The sequence below is a fragment of the Notamacropus eugenii genome, chromosome 2, assembly GCF_028372415.1.
Source record: "Notamacropus eugenii isolate mMacEug1 chromosome 2, mMacEug1.pri_v2, whole genome shotgun sequence".
Taxonomy (NCBI): domain Eukaryota; kingdom Metazoa; phylum Chordata; class Mammalia; order Diprotodontia; family Macropodidae; genus Notamacropus; species Notamacropus eugenii.
In genome coordinates this window covers 377,972,360-377,993,644 of record NC_092873.1, presented here as the reverse complement: position 1 = coordinate 377,993,644, position 21,285 = coordinate 377,972,360, and the positions used below count along the sequence as shown (strand labels likewise).

Here is a 21,285-nt window from a genome sequence, read left to right as displayed (position 1 = left end):
GTCATTTAAAGCAGTCTTCCATATTCCTTCAACTTCTGAAGAAGTAAGGTAGAGTATACAAGCAAGATTTTCTGCCAACCCCCTCTTTTTTTAGTCTTCCTAGTAGTTAAATGTAAATGTTAGCCCTTGATAGTATCTGAAAAAGTATAACTAGAGTTCTCTCTGAACTGCATAAATAGCCTTTATTATCCTTTATTTTGAGGAGGAAAGGGGAGAGAGTGTCCTCCAACTCACTAGCCTGCCTTATTATCCTATAGGCCAATAGGTCTTATATTATTAAGGAAGGGGGAAGAAGAGATAGATAAAGTAATCACAAGAAAAGATTTTCAAGAAAATGGAATATATCTTTCCAGAGGGGAGATGTATGTTCTATGCCAAAAGTCTTTGGATCTGGAGCTTCCTGTTTCAATTCTGTGAATAAGGTACTGGGATCAAGGTGACGTGAAAGGCTTTTTCTTCCTTTGAGGTACATCCAGGGCTAAAGCCCAGGGGCACTCTCTTTTTGGTTATTTTTGCTAGGTGAACCTGGGACATGGATGATTTCATCTGAAAATATTCTGCAAACAGACATCCTCTCTGGGGCAGTAGTGGCCAGGAGTCCGGGAACAGCAACTGTCTTTTATGACATTCCAGGAGTAGTGAAAACCTATCGAGAGGTAAATCTTTAAACACTAGGAGTTAAGACACCAAAATGATTACCACAGTGTGTCAAAATAATTGCTGTTCGTCCTTTTTCTCGAAGAGAGCCAATGGCATGAGGATGGTGTCTTCGAGTCCAGTGGCGAGACAAAAAGTCATGACTGACAATGGCCCTGCCAAAGTAATATGTACCATTGATTCCATCCTATTCAGAACAAACCCAAACAATATTATCTAATGTTGAGGGGGGAGGTTGTATTTTTGTTGTATTTGTTCGAGAAAATATGCTCCTCCACGGAAACTAAGCAACAGAAATTAGCACAGAGGCCAGAGTTGAGATCCCTGGCAGGAAAAAATGGAATGATTCAAAGAAACAGAAACTTGAACAGAAGAGATAACCTAAAGCCATCAGACTTTATTTATAGAAACATGAAACAGCCATTGTTAAGAATCTGAATTTTTGGGACACAATGAAATAACTTGAACTAAGGAAACTGAGCTGAGCATTATTATAACAATTAGACATTTGTTAGCTTACTGTTATTATATTAATGTTCTTCTTGATGATAAATTTGAGTTTTTTTAGCTTTTGTGCTTAGGCCAGTGGTTTAGCTCTTCACTTTATAGACTGTAGTGAGATCTAGTAAAAAAAAAAAAAAACTAGACAGAATTTATACTAGTCATCCTATCACTGATGGGTTCGATATTCTTGGGCTTGAGCCCTAGTTTATCTATACAATGCATCTAGTGGAATCCTAGGATCTTGAAGAGACCTTACAGGTCATCTAGTACAATTCCCAGATGTCCTTGTTGTCTGTTGATATGAGAAAAATATTTTGTAAGCTTTACAGTGCTATTGAAATGTAAGGAGTTGATATTAGTTATTGGAAGGTCTTAACAACCTTGGAGATAAGAAAGAGGAAACACTTCATGCCATGTAAGTTAAACAGATTATTGATACCATTATTATCATTATCATACATTCAGTTCTTTCATTCATTGGAAAAATACTTGAATGCCCACAGTATAAAGTAATATTGGACTGAGGAATGTAATGCAAAAGAGAATAAGACACAGTTCCTACTCTCAAAGAGCTTAAACTCTACTGGGCAGGGATATGGCGGAGGTGGAACAAAATAAATACTCAGAGAATAAGAACGTAAGGCAGATAGAGGAGGGAGAAATACTTTGTTGAGAAGATGAAGAAGTAGCATTTAAATTAGAACTTGAAGGATGAAGCGGGTTTTGAGAAGTGGGAATGGTGGGTGAGCAGAACAGGATAGCAGGACTTGCTTCTAGAATGAGTGTTGTAAAGGTGAGCAGGCTGTGTGGTAACCAGTTTGGTAGTTCCTATGTAGGTAATTTGTAGGTAGAGGAACTGATTTTTTTCTTAAGGATAAGGTGATGGTAGATATAATTGACCTTTTTATATTTTTGTTCTGAACTTTAAAAAAAAATCCTCATTGACTTGCTTTTCTTTCTTTCCACCTTTCTTTCCTTTCCACCTTTCTTTCCTTCCATCTTTTTTCTTTGACTATCTTAATCCAATTTCCCTCCTACTTAGGCGAGCAAAATAAATCCCATCTTGTCTCTGTCCAAAAATGTATATCTTATTCTGTATCTTGACTCCATCACCTCTTTCTCAAAAGGGAAGTAACATGCTTCACCTTCAGTCCTCCGGAATTGTAGTTGGTTCTTGAATTGATTAGGGTTATCAAGTCTTTTCAAGTTGTTTTTCTTTATGTCATTGTTATTGAACAAATTATTCTTTTGCTTTGGCCACTTAATTATGCATCAGTTCATACAATGTTCCCTAGGTTCTCTGAAACCACCCAGTCTGTCATTTCTTGTGGCACAGTAATATTCTACTACATTCATTCACCATAATTTGTTTAGCCATTCCTCAATAGATGGACTCCACCTTTAGTTTCCTATTCTTTGCTACTACACAAAGAACTGCTCTAAATATTTTTGTACATATGGTTTTTTTCCTCTTTTTTTGATCTTTTTGGGGATATTGTCCTGGTAGTGGTATAGCTGGATCAAAGTTTATGCATAGTTTAGTGATTTTAGGGGAATAGTTCCAAATTGCTTTCTAGAATTACTGGATCAATTCAGAGTTACATCAGTAATCTATTATGTGACTGATATTTACATGACAATTGAAAGATTACAAAGATTTCCTTTACATACATTATCTTATTTGAGCCTCACAGCAGTCTTAAGATGGAGGTATTAGGTGTTATTATTCTCGTTTTTCAGATGATGAAGCAGGGTCAGAGGGATTACATGACTTACCCTTGGTCACACAGCTGCTAATGACTGTCCAAGGCAAAATTCAAACCTATGTCTGTCCTGAGAATGAGTATTCCAATAGAGGTTTGTGGAATCCCTGATCTCTTCTTTGGTTTGGTGATAGGTGGTTGTTAATGCTTCTTCAAGATTAACTCTCAGCTTTGACCCCAAGACCTACCTCACCAATACCCCTAATTCAACTGGATTCAGCCTCTTCATCACTGCGGGCAGGAGTAGCGTTAACCTCAAAGGTCAGGAAGGTGTCTGGATCTGTGTGAGTGCCCCCATCTTTCCTGTCTCACCTTAGTTGTTCTCCCCTTGGAGCAGATAACCGCAAATCTCTTCACTCTTCTGCTTCCTCCCCTTTACTTAGGGTGAGTAAACAGCTGAATAAACAAGTCAGAGAGGATTGTCATCAAAATAGGTGGAGGAGGAAAACTATGAAACCTTCCTCCCTAGAGATGTGACTGTGACATACAGACGTTTGTCTTGAATAGTTGTAATCCTCCCTGAAAGCAAGAGGGAGAATAGATGACATTTGAAAATTTATATTTTGTCATCTTTCCTTAACTGTATTTATTTCAGTGATTGAAAATATGATTCATGTCTATTTTTTCCCTATAAAAATAGGACTAGCATTTTATTTATTCCTCTCTTTTTGCTTCCTAGGTTCCTGTACCTCAGCTCAGGCCTTTGCCATCACAGAGGTGCTTCTTCCCGAGACGCTCATGCTGTGTCATGTGCAATTTAGTAATACAATGCTCGACATTCCAGCCAGCAAAGTGTTCAATGTTCATGCAGATTTCAGCATTGATAAAGGTAAGCTCTGCCAGTGATAGTCAGTTTCCTCTTCTGTTTACTTCTCCTCATTGAATAGAAACTACAGTAATTCTCAGTATCCTCTGAGGTACCCCAGTTAGCATAATATTCAATTAACATTTTCATCAAGAGCCTACCATGGAACCTTCATGCATATTATTCATACTTAAACTCTCAAACCTGGCATCCAAAGGCCTTGTACTCACTGCCCACTAACCTCTGTCCCACTAACCTCATTTTTATCCTCCAAAAACAATCAGTATCTTTGCCTTTTGTACATGCTACTCTTTTTTTAATGCCTTCCTTTACTCCTTTCCATTAATCCATACCACTCATTTCCTTCAAAAATGAGTTCATTTCAACAAGTGTTTGCTAAGTACCTCCTACCTACATAACCTGTGCTAAACAATGAAGGGGAAACACGAAACTTAGAAATAACTGGTGGCACAGTGGATACAAGGCTGGCCCTAGAATTAGGAAGTCCTCAAGTCCAACCTCAGACACATAGTGGCTGTGTGACCCTGGCTAAGCCACTTAATCTTTATTTGCCTCAGTTTCTTCTACTGTAAAATGAGAATAATAATAGCACTTCCCTCACAAGCACAGTGCCTGGCGGCACATAGTGGGTGCTATATAGAGGCTTATTTTCTTTTCTTATTCCCCCTGTGCTGTAATACCCACCTCACATATGCGTGTACATACATACATATATGGATATATATGATGATACATACAGTACCGCTAAAAAGGAATATGTGATTAAGTGCCAAAATGGATGATAGAGCTAATAAGTGCTGTAGGAATTGGAAGAGGAAAAAATCCACATTGGAATTGGCTAAGAAGATGGTGTCTGAGAATAGAATTTGCATTTGCATTTCTCTATGTGGCTTAAAATACCTGAATAACAAACTGGTTCCTGAGCAGGGATGGAGAGCAACGAAGTCTGATAAGAGTGTGTTGCTTTGCATTTTGCAAATCTCATTTCTGGGGCTTTTCAAATAAAAAGACTTGAGGAGGGAGAAAAATGCTTATGTACTTGCACCAAAATAGATACTGTAGAATAGCTATGATAAAGAAAGAACATCAGAAAAAAGAGAACTGATGAACTCTGAGTGCAAACTAAAGTATAATTTTCTCACTTTATTTTTCTTGCTTTGTTTTGAAATATAGCTATTATAGAAACATGCTTTGCATGATTTCATATGTAGAATTGATATATTGCTTGCCTTCTCAGTGGGTGTGGAAGTGGGAGGGAGAGAATTTAGAACTCAAAATTTAAAAAGAAAACAATGTTTTAAAAAAATAAGTAAATTAAATATATATATTTTAAAAAAATAGTCAGGACATGCAGAATTTCATAAGAAACAAAACTCAAGAAAGGATTTTCTTGAAACCTATGGCTTCAAGTATCCACATACAGATGATCAAAGTTTAAGCAATAGGCAAGAACTCCAAGCCGGAGAGCTCAATGCAAGGAGCCAAATTTGACCTAAGAGGTGTCACTGAGACTAGGAAGGGTATATCTTGTTCAAAAGAAACAGGATAGGATAAGGAGGAATTCAACCATATTATCTATTAAAAACATATATTCATGTGAAGAAAACTAGGAACCATAGTGAGAAAATTTGATGGAGAATATTTGGGTCAACATCATTGGAGGAGGAAACAGAAGCAATTTTGTCATAGCATATTAGAGATCACCTGCGCAGAAAAGAAATAGATAAGCATCCCAAGCCAGGAACAGAGACCTGATGTAGTAGTGATGGGGACTTCATTATTCCAGACATCTATTGGAACTCTCTTTCCCAAAAGCAAACAGCTAGCAACTTCTTCACTTCCCTGAATGATAATTTCATCCTTCAAAAGATGGAGCAGCCAACAAAGAATTTTCTGTTCTGTGGCTGATTCTCAGTAACAGAAATGGAAACAGTGCAAACCCTAGAGGGGAAATAACCACTCCCTCTTAGAGTCTGGGATTGAAGAGGAGAGGAAATTCAGGAATGATCTTGACCTGCACTTTACTTAGATTTTAAGAGAGCAGAAAAAGTGAGGTTTGTCCAGACTACAATTCTCCAGGAAAAATAAACCCAGGCAAGATGGGAAACTGTAAAAGAATGAAACTCTGAAGCCACAAAAAGAAACCATTTTGTTGACAAGGAAGAACATGAGGCTGACGGTTAAGGGTGATATGAAAGCAAGGCATCTTGTAAAAATAATGTCAGGAGTGCTAATGTTCACAATAACCTGAGGCTGATAAGGAAAACCAAAAAAATGTCTTTTTTAGCTATGTTGGGGAAAAGAGAATTTTAAAAAAGCTTGTTTCTTGAGGCAGAAGGATAACTCACAAGAGAACTGTTTATCTATTTTGCTTCTGTTTGCATTAAATTGCCCTTTATGAGCGCAGGTCACCTGGCCCAGATTAAGGACATCCTTAGGTCACACAAGAGCTAGTAGGTGTGCTCCTGTTAGTGATGTTGGAAAGATCGTGTGAAGCACAACGTTACTTCAGGACTCCAGAAGATCACATGTCTCCTCCCTCTTCAGAAGGGAAAGAACAAGATAGAGTCTGCAAACTACTGTCTGGTGGATTTAGCTTCAAGTTCTAGAAAATTCTAGAACAGATCATTGAGAAGATAGTTATCAAACATTTAGAAAAGGCAGTAATGATCCCAAAGAAACATTGTGGCTTTATCAAGAACAAGACATTCTAGATGAACCTATTTTCCTTTCTTAGTCTGCTAGATTAGGGAATACGGTAGATGTAGGTTGGCTAGGTTTTTAGCAAAATTTTTGTTACATTATCTCATGTTACTCTGATGGGGAAAAATGGAGAGATGTGGGTCAGATTGAAAGTACAATCTGATAGATTCAGAGTTGGTTGAATGGTTGGACTCAGATAGTTAATGGTTCAGTGTTTGTTTTGATGACTTGGATAAAGATATAGATAGTGCATCGGCTGGAAACGATCCCTAATACATTGGGCTAAGTAGTCATTATGTAGGTCATTTCCCACCTTGACCTACCAAAGCACTGAATTGAATCCAATAAAGTGAAATGTAATAAGGATAAACGTTGATTCCTATACTAGGATTATAAAAAAAATTCACAATTCAAGATGGGGCAAGTGTGGTTAGAAGCTTTTCTGAAAAAGATCTGGGTCTGTCATGAATGTCAGTAATAATCATTCCCAAACACTGTGCTAAGTGCTAGGGATGCAAAGAAAGGCAAAAACAGGATCCATGCCCCAGGGAGCTCCCATTCTGATGGGAGAGACAATGTGTGCACAATTATGTGGTTTCAAAATATATGCAGGAGAAATGGGAGGTCATTTCAGAGGGGAAGGCACTAGCAGTGAGGCGAACCAGGACAGCCTTCTGCAGAAGGCAGGATTTGAGCAACTCAAAGGAACCCAGGAGGCGGAGATCAGAAAGGAAAGCTTTGCAGGCATGAAAGGCAGTCAGGAGATGGGGAATTATGGATTACAAACTCAGTATGGGTCAGGAGTTCATGTGGGAGCCAAAAAAGCTAATGTGGATCTTAGGCTGCATTAACGGAGGCTTAGCTTCCAGGAATCAGGAGCTATGTGTATGTTTTGACTGTTTGTCCACTGGATATTGAATAATTGCCTAGGTAGGCTTTTATCTGTTCCTTGTAAATTGTTTTATTTATCATATTTATCAAAAATAAATTTTCAGTGATAACTTCAACAAATATTTATTAAATAGTAACTATGGGCAAAAATACCATGCTAGCTTCTGAAGAAGATCCAAAACTCAAATAAGAAACTGTGGCTTGAGTTTACCATCTGATGAGGGATAAAACACGAACATAAATACTAAGTAATTACAATAAACACTATTATATAATAAATTAGAGAAGTACAAAATAAAGTAATAGATGGGGAGATATTGGGGGATCGGGGAAGTTTCCATGGAGGAAGAGGCATCAGAACTGTAAAGGATCAATCCAGAAGCATTTTATTAAGCACTTACTTTTCGCCAGATATTGTTCTGGGTGCTGGGGATACACAGGCAAAAATGAAATAACCCCAGCACTCAAGGAGAGACAATACATACATGGGTAGGAAGCTACAAAGTCAATGTAGGGAGACTGTGGTAGAGATGCCTTAGCAGCTGGAAGATCAGAAAAGGCCTCATGTAGTAAATGGCATTTGAGCTGAGTTTGGAAGGAAACTGCCAGGATTCTGAGAGGAAGGGGTAAGAAAAGTCCACCACATGAATGAGGGCCGGTCTGTACAAAGGCATAAAGACCAGACAAGGAGTGTCCCCTAGGGGGAGCAGCAAGCAGTCCCTCCCAGGACAGCTGAGTGGGTGGAGGGGAGGGAGAAATAGATAACCAGGCTGGGAAGGTAGGTTGGAGCCAGGTTTTCAAGGGTTTTAAGTGCCAAATTGATCCAGAGGTAACAGGGAGCCACTGGAATTGAATTCACCTGGGGAGTAATGTGGTTGGACCTATACTCGTTTAAACAAGTATGTGATTGATGTGTTGGGGTAAGGGAAGGAAAGAAAGGAACATTTATGTGCCAGACACTGCTAAGTGCTTTACAGATATTCTCATTTGATCCTCACAACAACTCTGGGAAACAGGTGCTATTATTTTTATCCCCATTTTCCAGTTCAGCAAACTGAGGCAGATAGGTTAAATGATTGGCCCAGGGTCACACAGTTAGGAAGTATCAGAGGCCATATTTAAACTTGGATCTTCCTCACTCCAGGACCAGTGTTCTCTCTCCTCTGTGCCACCTACCTGCCTCTGTGTCATTTAATGGATAGACTTGAGGCAGAGACTCCAGTTAGGAGGCTATTGCAATAGTCCAAGCAAGGTATGATATGTCTGAACTCTGGTGGCAGTTGTGCAGATGGAAAGAAGGGGATAGATATGAAATAGAGGCCTCTACTTGGGTGGTGGTAATGGGAATACAGAAAGGAATGAATGCAAGAGATGTACGAAGGTGGAGATAACAGGACTTGGTCATTGTGATTTCACGTGAGAAGTGTGATAGAGAGTTTCAAACTTGGGGAATATGAATTGTCAAATTTATGGTGCTAATAGGACATATCTAGGTAGATATATCTCCTGGGGTGTTGGAAATACAGATCTGGAGTTTAGAAAAAACTTAGAGAGAGAGATATGTACACACACACATACAGACACACATGAATACACGCATTGTTATTCATCTGACCTGAGGGATCATACTGTACATGAGGTTTTCTTGGCAAAGATACTAGAGTAGTTTGCCATTTCCTTCTCCAGTTTTATTCAGGCAGGGGTTAAATGACTTGCCCAGGGTCACATAGCTAGTGTCTGAGGTCATTTTTAAACTTTGGCCTTTCGGAGTTCAGGCCCAGTGTTCTATCCACTGCACCACCTAGCTACCCCATATATACATACATATATATATATCTATGTACACATATACTCTATTTTTCCCCAAAATAAGTGGTAGTTGAAGTCTTGGGAATGAATGTGATCACCAATGGGAAAGCATATGTAGAGAAAAGGACCAAGGACAGAACTTTGAGAAGAGGATGAGAAAAAGGAGAAAGAACAGTTAGAAAGCAGGAGAATTGTATCACTGAAACCAAGGGACTGGCCTCTGCTCCTCCTCACATGTGATATTCCATCTCCCCTCTCTCTGTCTTCTTTGGTTAACAATATCTGTGGTAATTTCATTTCCCCATATACAGAATGAAAGCCTGCTCGACTCATGCCACTTCACACATGAGCTCTTTCCCATTCCTCTAGATTCTGGTGTCTCCCTTCCTCCTTTATCTGCCTCTGGAAAATACCTTGTTTTTACTTGTGTGTGTAACAGGTGGTGTGCATGTGACAATGGAGCTGCAGAAGCCATACCTATTCATACCTTACTACTTTTTGCAAGCTATAGAGAAGCAAGGGAGTGCAGCATTGTGTCTTTGTATGTGTTTTAATTTACCATTTGATTTAAATTATTAAAATTTTGATCTTAAATACCCTAAAATATGAACATTTCCATCGACTCAGCAGACCACAGAAAGAGGGTTGTACATTAAATAGATGGGGTGCTCTGGGCCCCAGCCCTAAGAGCATATTCCTGGAAGCCTCCCCATTTCTCAGTAGGCCCCTGCCTCTGAGATTTTCTCTTGTTGCAGAACACATCCTCTTATCAGAACAGACAGAGGGGTGCCAAGCCCATGGATTTTTGTCCCTGGCTGACCCAAGGACTTCCTCCTGCCAGATCCCCTAGGTCCATGCCTCTGACAACTCCCTCAGTGTCTGATATACTCCCTACACTTTTCCATCCATTGCTCCCAAAGACATCTAGATCCCTAGATTACCTAATTAGTATTCCTGGCATTCTTTTCCCATGCCCCTTTTCTGTATAAATCCCAGTACTATTCCAGTTTCAGTCTCTCGCAGGTTCCCTAAGGACCTTTGACCACTTTTGCTAAAGGTGTTACAATAAACTTTTTGCCACTTGACTAAGAGAAGATTTGAGTGGGTGAATTTATTCCAGGCAGCTCTGCCTTGGCATTCATGGGGTCCCAGCACCCCTAAACCTCTTCAAAACCATGAATCAGCATTTTATATCATGTTCTTTTTTAGTCTGTAATAAATTCCACAATACTGCTTTCGAAGCTCTCCTGCTTGTCTGTGCTTCCCTCTGTTCTCTGGACATTACTTAAAATGTTGCATTCACCCTCTTCTTTGGGGATTTATTTTTGTCCCCCTAACTAAAAACAAAAGGAAAAAAACCCTTGCAGAAAAGTTACACAAAATGAACACACCCAGCCATTATGCACATTGAGACCATCGCCAAAATCTGGGTCAGGAGGTGGGAAACACACTTCATGGCAGACCCTCTGGAGTCCCAGTGGTTTCTTGTATGGAGCAGAGTTCTTAAATTTTTTAAGCGTTTTTTCTTTACTATGTTTTTATCATTGTTCTCCTCATTCTGTTCATTTCACTTGACATCGGTCCACGTGACTCAACCTTCTCTGGAATAGTGGCTTCTGTCCTTTCTTCCCATGCTCTGATATTCCATCACATTCACAGACCACTGTTTGTTCAGCCATTCTCCACTTGATGGACACTCCCTTAGATAGCTTTCCTTTTCATTTTCTCCTCAGGATCAGGATATTGGTTTTGCTTGCAGCTATTCCCTTCCTTCTAATCCCACCCACCAGCCCCACCGTTGCATTTGATGTATTTCTATATCAAAATGTTGGGAGAAGAAGTGTATATTCAACCCTCCTTTGTTCATTTCAAATAAAACTGAAGTTCTTCTACTGTCCACTCCTCTAGCCCTTGTATGTTTATGTGATGGGCTCTCACTCACCTGTTACAATTACTTTTATTCTTCTAGGTTGGATTTCGGGGCATCTCTAGATCTATGATTTTTTTTCATAGTGTAGTGGTCAGTGTCTTCATTGATTCACTCTTCTCTCTGGCCTTAGTTCCTGAATTAGGGCTCTATGCCAAGGCCAGCCTTTGCCTCCTGCTAGGATTTTGAGTGGGGTGATGGGCCTCCTCATTCTTGCTCTGTGTAACTTTAATTCCTATGCTAACTTCCACACGCTAAGGTCAGAGTTCCTGGATCTTTGAGGTTCAGGGTGCTGAATTTGTTCTTCTTCTTGCAAAGGGATATTTGCTTCAATGATATGGCGAAAATAAAGTACAAGCATTTGCCCAAGATCTACACAGCACATTTTCTTCTACACCACTTCAGTCTTTGGGGGAGCAGACACAAAGCTTAGCTCAGTTCTACATTGTACTGGGCCACCAAGTTCATATCTAAATATGGCATGACTTCAGGGTGAGTCCTACTGCTGGCCTGAGATCCCACAGGTCACTCATGAAATCATTGTTTGGTCTCTGGAGCATTAATTCTCTAAGAGCTACAAAGCCTAGCCTGGTTTCTGTTTCTTGCATTCCTGTGGCTCACTCTTCCCACCAAGGTCAGAAATTTCACTCCCTGAACCTAAAATGGAAAAGAGAAAATTAAAAAAGCCAGTGATGAAAACTCATTTTTCCAAGGGCCATAGGACTTCAAAGGGATAAGGCCGTAGGGCCCTTCCCTATACTGCATAGCTCCTCACTGTATGATATGAGAGAGCCACCCTGAGTTCCCCTAGAGGCTAAAGGAACAAAGAGCCAGAGTGCTGGATAGTTAAGATCCACCTGTGGCATCTCTGGACAGAGTTCTAGGGGCCTCAGAGCCCCTGGCTGCCTGTGTTGTCTACAGGTTTAGCTTTATTCTGCCACACTGATCACTTCCAAGGTACCCACTTTGTTTTACCAACTACTCTGGAGCTTTCTGGTGGGGGCAGGGAAGGAAGCTCCATTCTTGCTATCTCTAGATGCAAAGATTTATAGGCTATTCAAACTTCTGGCCCATCTCTGGTCATAGTGGAAGGCTGCCAGCTTGTATATCTAAGCTGTCCCTGACTTTGCTAATGGCCCCCTGCTGATTTTTTTAGCAGTTCTAGGATAGAAGACATTTACTGTAGTTTCTCATATTTCTTGATCACTATTCAATGTGAAGCAAATCTCAGATTTTTACTAAAGTACTTCTAGTAGGGCTGGGCAGTCTGATATGATTCATGCAGCCATCTTGGCTGGAAGTATACAGCATGTATTCTGATTAACCAAGTGCTGCTAACCCCTCCCTGGGTGTCAGCCTGATGACTCCATCAGAGTATTCAGTGCATATGCTCAGGCTTTCCCAACAGAGAGAGTATCCCCACTGCTCATCAGTTGTTGCTCTCCCATAAGTTCTTAGACTACTCTCCCTCCCAACTGCCCTGAGCCCTCCCAGGCATGTGGGCAGTGCAGTTGGCCCTCAATTCATTATTTATCTAGGAGAATGAAAATGGATTATTAAAATGGTGGAAATCTCAATTTGACTCACCCTCCCTCATCTTTGGAGTATTCCTTTCAATCTGTCCAACTCTATAGGCTAACCACAGTGTATCCACACAATTCTGGAACCATTAAAACCAAATGGGCCAATATTCCTGGAGCAGAATCCAGGGCTGTCACTCTACTCCTCTGTGACCTCATGCACCATCTGTGTGACTTTCTGGGCCAGAGTGTCTCTCCTCGACTGCAGCTCCTCTAGCTATGTATCGTCTCTTTTCCCTGTTAGATGTTTGTACAGTATTTGTAACCCTAGTGCTTAGTACAGTGCCTGCACATAGTAAATGCTCTGTTGGTGTCTTTCAAATTAAAAAAAAATTTCCCCAGATTTGGACAGGCATCCAATTGACTTAATTCACCAGTATATTTGTTTTGAAAAACTGTTGCAGATGGATAATATACTCAGTCCAGAATTGAAAAGAAGAGATTTTGGAAAATGTACAGCATTTTCAGTGATCTTTTCCACACACAAAATAATTAAAACATCAATATTATCACATTATTCTCAGTCAAAAAGCTGTACATTGGATGAGGGGAGCAGCCAGATTTCAGGGTTTAGAAACAAGTGGGAGGAGAGGAAGTGGAGACACTAAAGTTAGCCTTTTAAAGAGTTTAACTGAGAGAGAGAGAAGAAACAGAAGACAATAGAAATAGAGTTAGTGCAGATTTCTTAAGGACGGGAGAGGCTTGGGAGTCTTTCCACTGAGAAAGGAATGAACTGATAGAGGTTGAAGAGAAAGAGGGGATGACATTGGGGGCAAACTGTTCATGAAGATCAAAGGTACATTTAGAAAAGGTGGCCTTGGCAAAGAAGAATCACCTCTTCATCAGATCCTTTAGTAAACAAAGAGATAGTAGGGGATGATGCCGGTCAAAGGTATGTGAGATAAGAGGAGGAGCTTTCAGAGAATGACCTTAATTTTTTTTGTGTGTGTGAATTAGGACTTGTAAGTCCTCAGCTGAGAATGAGAGATGTGGTGTTGAGGGAGACTTGAGGAGATATGAGAAGATTTGGAATGGACATTGGTAACAGGATAGAGAGTAGCTGCTCTGCCCAGTTGAGATAACATAACATAAATTTGCCATAGATTCAGCACAGTTTGCTCACTTCCTCTAGCCTCTATTTTGGTAGCAGGTAAGCCAGAGCAGAGAAGGCAGATGGTAGGAGTAATACAGGGATGATATTTCTTAGAACATGGAAAATGATCCCACAAGATGAAGCGTTGATGGGTAGCAGTCTACAGTAATGGAAGGAATCAGTACATCAAAGAATACATCACCATTGAATTATGGAAAAGGTGAGACACTTTTAGAAGAAATCATTAGTAGGATGTCGTATCATCAATATGAATATCAGGGAGAAGGAAAAAGATGAGTGAAAGTTATTGAGGTTTTGAACCTGCCTGACTCAAGTGTGATAGTGCCATTGAGAGAAGTTACTAGTGTGAGCCAGAGAAAAAATTATGAGTTAAAAATCCCTTTCAAGTTGATTGCTTTCCTTTAAGAAGACAATTCAGTACTCACCTTTTTTTTCCTATTCCATTAGCCTCATCATTCTCAATTTGTCTTATTAGTCTGTACTTGTTGATATGTTGCTTTTTAAGCATTTGTCAATAATTTTCATATATATGTGTTCATTTGTATGTATGTTCTCTTTCTTTGGTATTCCCCTGCTAAGGCCAGAATTCTGTGAAATAGATACTCAACACCAATTTAATTTTCATGCCCTCCAACTCCCTTCTCTTTTCCCTAAGTTTATATTCTACTATCTTTCCTACCCCATCTCTTTCAGATTGACCACTAAGAGCCTTATGAATCTTCCTATTAAGTGTTTCCCTCTCTCTGTAGGGGTTTATGTCTGCTTAATCACAGCCCGACCCCAGTCTGAGGAGCTTCTTCAGGCCCTGAGTGTGGCTGACACCTCAGTCTATGGGTGGGCCACACTCATCAGTGAGCGTAGCAAGAGTGGCATGCAAAGAATCCTCATTCCCTTCATCCCTGCATTTTACATCAACCAGACAGAATTGATTCTTAGCAGCAAACAAGATGTCGGAGAGATAAGAGTTCTGGGAATGGACAGAGTGTTAGAGAAAATGGAGGTATGTTTTAGAATGAACCAAAAAGAAGGAAAAATAAGTTTAAGAATAAAATCTATATTCTTAGTGCAGATGGTTAAAGGAATTCGTGAAAAACTACTCACAACATTCTGTTTTGGAATCTTGTGTCCTGCTCTAGGATCTACAATGTAAGGATATAAAGGCTGTAAAAATGTCAAGTGTTAACTGTTGCTGTTTAGTCATTTTCAGTCATGTCTGACTTTGTGACCTGATTTGGGGTTTGCTTGGCAAAAATACTAGAGCAGTTTGCCATTTTCTTCTCCAGATCATTTTACATTTGAGGAAACTGAGGAAACAAGATTAAGTGACTTGCTTAGGGTCACACAACTAGTAAGTGTCTGAGAACAAATTTTAACTTAGGTCTTCCTGATTCCAGACCCAGTATTCTATCTACTGCACCATCTAGCTATCCCTACCAGCTCTACATTTATGATCCTTTGACTTTAGGCATGTCAGCTGTCCGCTTTGGACCTCGGTTTCCTTACCTCTGAAACGAGCAGTCTAGCCTAGATGATCTCTGTGTCGGCTCTAACATTTGGCAATTCTTTATGATTCTTTCTGACTCCAGACTGGTCCTTTATCTACTACGCCATCACCATAGACACATGTAAATAATTTTAAAGGATTGGAAAGAAATATTAAAGGACACCTTCCTGGAGATGAGCACTTCTATTAAATACCCAGAAACCATGCTTAGTCCAATACCTCAACCACTTCTTCCACTTTCTTCTCTACATCCCCGAGCATCCTTGGTTCCCTTCAACTAGATAACTACAAAGGAAAGGGTTTAAAAAGGAAAAGGATATTAAATTAAAAGGTTTTTGCAGAAACAAGACCAATGTAACCAAGATTTGAAGGAAAGTAGAAGTCTGGGAAACAATTTTTGATAAATGAGCAAAGGATATGAACAGGCAGTTTTCAGATGAAGAAATCAAAGCCACTTATAGTCATATGAAAAAATGCTCTAAATTACTTTGATTAGAGAAATTAAAACAACCCTGAGGTACCACCTCACACCTATCCAATTGGCTAATATGACAAAAAAGGAAAATTATAAATATTTGAGGGGATATGACAAAACTGAGCCCCTAACACACTGTTGGTGGAGTTATGAACTTATCCAACCATTCTGGGAGAGCAATTTGGAACTGTGCCCAAAGGGCAATCAAACTGCATACCCTTTGATCCAGCAGTACTACTACTCTGTTTCCCAAAGAGACCAAAAACAAAAGGAAAAAACCTCTATTTGTACAAAAAAATATTTATAGCAGCATCCATTCCCAGAAGGAGAACTGATGGTGTCTAAATGCAGATTGAAGCATACCTTCACTTTCAAAAAAAAATTTATAGCAACTCTTTTTGTGGTGGCAAAGAATTGGTAATTGAGGGGATGTCCAATAGCTGGGGAATGGCTGAACAAGTATGATTATAATAGAATAATATTGTGCTATAAGAAATGATGAGCAGGCTGATTTCAGAAAAACCTGGAAAGACTTCTGTGAACTGATACAAAGTGAAGTGAGCAGAACCAGGAGAACATTGTATACAGTAACAGCAATGTTATACAAGGATCAACTGTGACTTAGCTATTTTCAGCAATACAGTGATCCAAGACAGTTCCAGAGGACTCATGATGAAAAATGCCATCCACATTCAGAGAAAGAACTGATGGCATCTGAATGAAGATTGAAGCATACTATTTTTCACACTTTTTAGTGTTTTTTTCTTTTGGTCTCTTTCCTCTTTTACAACATGACTAATATGGAATGTGTTACATGATTGCACATATATAACCTATATCAAATTGCTTACCATCTTAGGGAGGAAGGAAATGAGGAAGGGAGGAAGAAAATTCGGAATTCAAAATTTTATAAAAAATGTTAAATATTGTCTTTTCATGTAACTGAGAAAAAATAAAATATTAAAAAAAAAAAAGATGGAGTTACCTCTGAAATAAGGCCACAACCCTTCTTTATTGTTGTCATTGTATAACTTGTCTTCCTGGTTCTAATCACTTAATTCTGCATCAGTTCGTGTAATTCTTTGCTGGTGTCTTTGAAACTATTCCCTTCATCATTTTCTGTACACACAAAACTTTTACTTCACATTCATATACCACAACTTGTTCAGCCATTCCCCAACTGATGGGTACACCCTTCCCAGTTTGTAATAATTTTGCCATCTCCAAAGAGCTGCTATAAATATTTTTTGTACATGTGGGTCCTTTTCTTCTTTCTTTGATCTCTTTGGGGTATAACTATAATAATAGTGTCATTAGGTCCAAAAATGTACATAGTTTATGTAGCTTTAAAACACAGTTCTGTATTGCTTTCCAGGGTGATCAGACATCTCATAGCTCCACTAAAAGTGCCTGAATGTATCTGTTTTCATATATCCCCTACAACATTTATCATTTTCCTTTTTTGTCAGTTTTGCTGTTCTGAAGAGTGTGAAGAGAAACCTCAGAATTGTTTTAATTTGCATTTCTCTCATTTTAGTGACTTAGAGCATTTTTATAAGACTATTGATAGCTTAGTTTTCTTTGAAAATTGCATTTTCATTTTCTTTGACAATCAGTTGGGGAATAACTCTTATTCCTACAAATTTGAATCGGTTCCCTAAAAAGGGTTAAATTTAAATGATGTAAGAAGTCTTTAGAATGGGAATTCTTGTTTTTTCTTTTTTGTCATGGGCCCCTTTGTCAGTTTCATGAAGCCTCTGGATCCCTTAGTAATGGTTTGTTGCCAACATTCATAACTGAAGGAAATGCTAAATTTCAGCTAAAAGTTAGTCAAAATAAAGATGTCATTTGTTTTTCCCATTTAACAGACCCCCAGAAACTTAATGGGTCCCATGGACCCTGGGTTAAGAACTCCAGCTTTATAAGGTAACCTTGTTTGTATTAGCTTATTTCTGAATTCCTTTCCATAGCTAAATCATATTATCTTATATAAATAGTGCTGGAGTTGGGTGGAGGTATATTGTTTTGGAATGTGAGGTATCAGGAATCAAAGCTGTTCAAAACGCTCATCTTTTTCTCTGCTAAAATCCATTTCATGGCAAATTGAAGGAATTTGAAGGAAAAAAAGGTGTAGTCCATTCTGCCTACAAAGGCCTAAGAAATGTTCATACTCTATCAAATATTCATTTCAGAGGCATAATACCTTATACCTCTTAGGCTTGGTGTAAGAGTATTTTGCATATTGCAAATGTGACTTGTTACTCACCTTAGTGTAGTAAGGAACTAAGATTCAGACTCATATCAGTGTTCCCCTTTTACATGCAGGAAAACTAAAGGTTTTTAGTCTCATGGTAAGCCAGAGCTGGCCCCTGGGTCTCCTTAGAATCTGCCTCCATGCACTGGATTAGAATATGAGACATTTCTGAATTTCTTTCCCCTACAAACAAGAGCTACTTTCTTTTCTCTTCCAGGTCTTCCCTAGCTCTCCAGTCCTGGTCGTCTCTCCCCATAAGAGATCATCCCTGGTTCCTGGCATGGCCATCTACCCAGTTCAGGTTGTCAACTTCACTTCACTCCAGCAGATGGCAACTCTGGTCTTCATTAACATCTCCTGTATGTTGACAGGCCAGAGGGAGGCTGTGCCAGTGAGGGCAGTGATGGAGAAATCCAGCCTGACTGGTAATTTCCTGGATCATTAATGAGATTCCTCTTTCTGGAGTAGCATCTCATTTAGCTTCTAACAGAGATTTTAATCTAATCCAAAAGCTATCCCACTGTGGGTGGGGACATGTTATTCCCACTTTAAGTAAAAGGAAAACATATGCAAGGGTCACAGTGAGAACTCACCTCCTCATGAAATGTTTCCTTTCTTGTCCTCAAGCTCTAGTGTCATCCTAGCTTCCAAACCCTGTGTGTGATAAAGCTCCTCATCTCTGGTAGCCTTTCCTCACTTAGAAATGATTTTGTTGCTTGTTTTCCATCAGTCCTACCCAGATCAGTACACATCTTTACTTTGTTGTGTTGCTTTATATTTATTTGCCTGGCATAAGTTGTTTCTGTATATCATTATTTACTATTTAAGCTAGGATAGAATGGTGAGTCTGGAGTCAAAAAGACTCATCTTTGCTAGTTGTTTGTTCCTGGGCAAGTCATTTAACCCTGTTTGATGAGCTGGAGAAAGAAACGGCCAAGAAAACCCCAAATGGAGTCACAAAGAATCAGACACTACTGAAAAGACTGAACAACAAAGCACCCAGAAGAATGCCTTCTATGTTCCTTACAGCACCTAGCCCAGGCGTCTGTTTGGTGGGCATTCAATATTAATTAATGGTCCTGTAGCCAGGACCAAAGCCCAGCTTTCCAAGTCCAATATGCTCTTCACCAAGGAGTTAACCTGGCTGAGGTTAGGAGTATTCTTGGTAGCCTTAGGAGTAGTCAGAAATAGGTGCAAATGGGAATAAGGGATAAGGAGGGCAAATAACCCATTGCCATGACCATTAGAGTATAATGTCTGAAGGCCAAGACTCCATTTACTCATCTTTGTATTCCCCTAAATACCTAAAGTGCTTCTCACATTAGAGATACTCAGTGTTTATAGAATTGCACCATCAAAGGAACCATTTGCCATGCCCTCTTACCCTAACTGGTAGGGTATTATTTTGGCTTTTGGAATGGATCAGTTAGGTTAGCTTACAGAAAAGGTTACAGTGTGTGAGCACGCTAAAAGGGGTCCAAGTCTCAGTCCTTTCACCCATTTGGTTTTCAAATTGAAGTTAGGCTGAAGTTTGTCAACTATTTTTGCTATCAGAAGCATACTAGTTTATAGACTTCGTAAGAACTAGATACACCAACTATTCCCGTAATTTTTAAAAAATCTGATTTTCTTTTATTCCTACAAAACATTTAGATCATTGTGACGATTCAAATGTTGTACAGCAGCTGATTGAGTCTTATCAAATTTTTCTCTTTACCATTTTCGCTGGTGTTGCATCAACAGCAGTCATCTTCCTAGGTAAGCAAACCAATGGATTAAATAAACCTTGCCAGATTTCATTATCCATTCAAACTGTTTAAAAATAGTAAAGTTTTCAGAAGAGTGAGATGACTTTCCGATTGTTAGGGGAACAGTTTCCTACATGTTCGGTCGAACTACCTTAGGGCCAAAAGTCTCACACAAAGTACTGGCTCTTCTAGAGGCTAAAAAAGGCAGAGGGACAGGGGGAGGATGGCACAAGGGGGAGGGAGGGGAAGGAAACTGGATGATTTGTTTCATTCAACCATCCACACATACAGTCGTCCCACCTTATTGATATTGTATATTTTGGTGCTATGGCTTTCCTTCATTCAAAAACTGCAGTTAGATTATCTACTTGTTTAGATTTATTGCACTAAGGTACCTTCATAATACTTGAACAGCTGTTCAAGTATTTCTTAAGCACCCACCATGTGCAAGGAAGAGGCAATATAGCAATGACTAGCTTGGGTCCAGAGGCCTAGGTTCAAGTCTTCCTGGTTCTGGATCCTACACTGAGCTCTTTGAAGCCAGGGACAGTAATTTTTGCTTTCCTTCGTGTCCATCCTCAGCACGGGTCTGACAGAGTATACACTTCTGTTGATGGATTGACATCTTCTATGTCCTTAGCACACAGTACACACTTCACAAGTGCTTTTATCATTCACCTCAGGTGGGATCCAGGCATAGTTGGGAAATTTCAGAGTATAATCAGTACTTTTTAGATACAAAATTTGATGTATTTAGTATTTTGTACCCAATACCATTGTCCAAAGGGCTAGAGCTTGTTAAAGAATCCCCACTATTCAATAAAACCCCTAAATATTAAAAAATCTTACTCACAGGCATAACACAAAATTCTAATTGGAAAGCATCTTTTCAGTGTGCCCCAAATCAGCCTACCACCCCTCCCCTAAACACCACACAACCATCACTTAAAACCTTCACTTTCACCTCCATATCTGTCTTGGTGACTCCTCCAAGTCTCCCTGACTGCTCCTTTTTCATTCTTCCAGCATACAATGCCTTCCTCAACAGGATACAGACGGTTCCAGTTGTATATGTCCCAACCTCTGGAAGTGCACAGCCAGGTAAAAGTAACTTAGGGAGTAACTCATATTTCAGTTATGTGAAAATCATACTGTCTTCAGCTCTCACCCTTTCTCTTTCTAGGTTATACTTATCCTTCCACAAATTCTCAATTCAACAATCCACAACCTCCACCTGCCGCAAGCAGGCTGCAGCACTGGTTATGGAGTGTGAGGCATTAATCTACACCTGGAAAAAGCCTGGCTACATTTAAGAGTTGGGTACTACAACTCAGCCCAAGTAGAACTGCCTCTCCTCAAAGCAGCGAAAACTCCGAATAAAAGGATCAAAACTGATGTTACTGCTTTCTCTTGTTGGCTTTATCTCCTGCTCCCCTCAAACCCACTTTCATTACTATTAATAGAAAGTAGCTTTATGGATTCAGGTAAGAAAGTACAATTCTTCAGAAAGACAAATTTATTCTCTTAAAG

General features: G+C 39.5%; 1 protein-coding gene across 6 annotated transcripts in view; it reads left to right on the top strand.

Moving 5' to 3' along the window:
- Positions 1-21,150, top strand: part of NUP210L (nucleoporin 210 like) — a 119,806-nt gene extending 98,656 nt beyond the window's left edge. For 2 of the 6 annotated variants that reach the window (XM_072637755.1, XM_072637754.1), the window contains exons 33-40: positions 520-656; positions 3,059-3,185; positions 3,604-3,753; positions 14,524-14,774; positions 18,225-18,432; positions 19,661-19,765; positions 20,782-20,856; positions 20,939-21,150. In XM_072637755.1, coding sequence (XP_072493856.1) covers positions 520-656; positions 3,059-3,185; positions 3,604-3,753; positions 14,524-14,774; positions 18,225-18,432; positions 19,661-19,765; positions 20,782-20,856; positions 20,939-21,036 — 1,151 coding nt within the window. In that variant the 3' untranslated portion in view covers positions 21,037-21,150. Of the gene's footprint in view, positions 1-519; positions 657-3,058; positions 3,186-3,603; positions 3,754-14,523; positions 14,775-18,224; positions 18,433-19,660; positions 19,766-20,781; positions 20,857-20,938 lie in introns of those variants that run through there. The other 4 variants (XM_072637756.1, XM_072637757.1, XM_072637758.1 and 1 more) reach the window with 4 other exon arrangements.
- Positions 21,151-21,285: the final 135 nt, after the last annotated feature.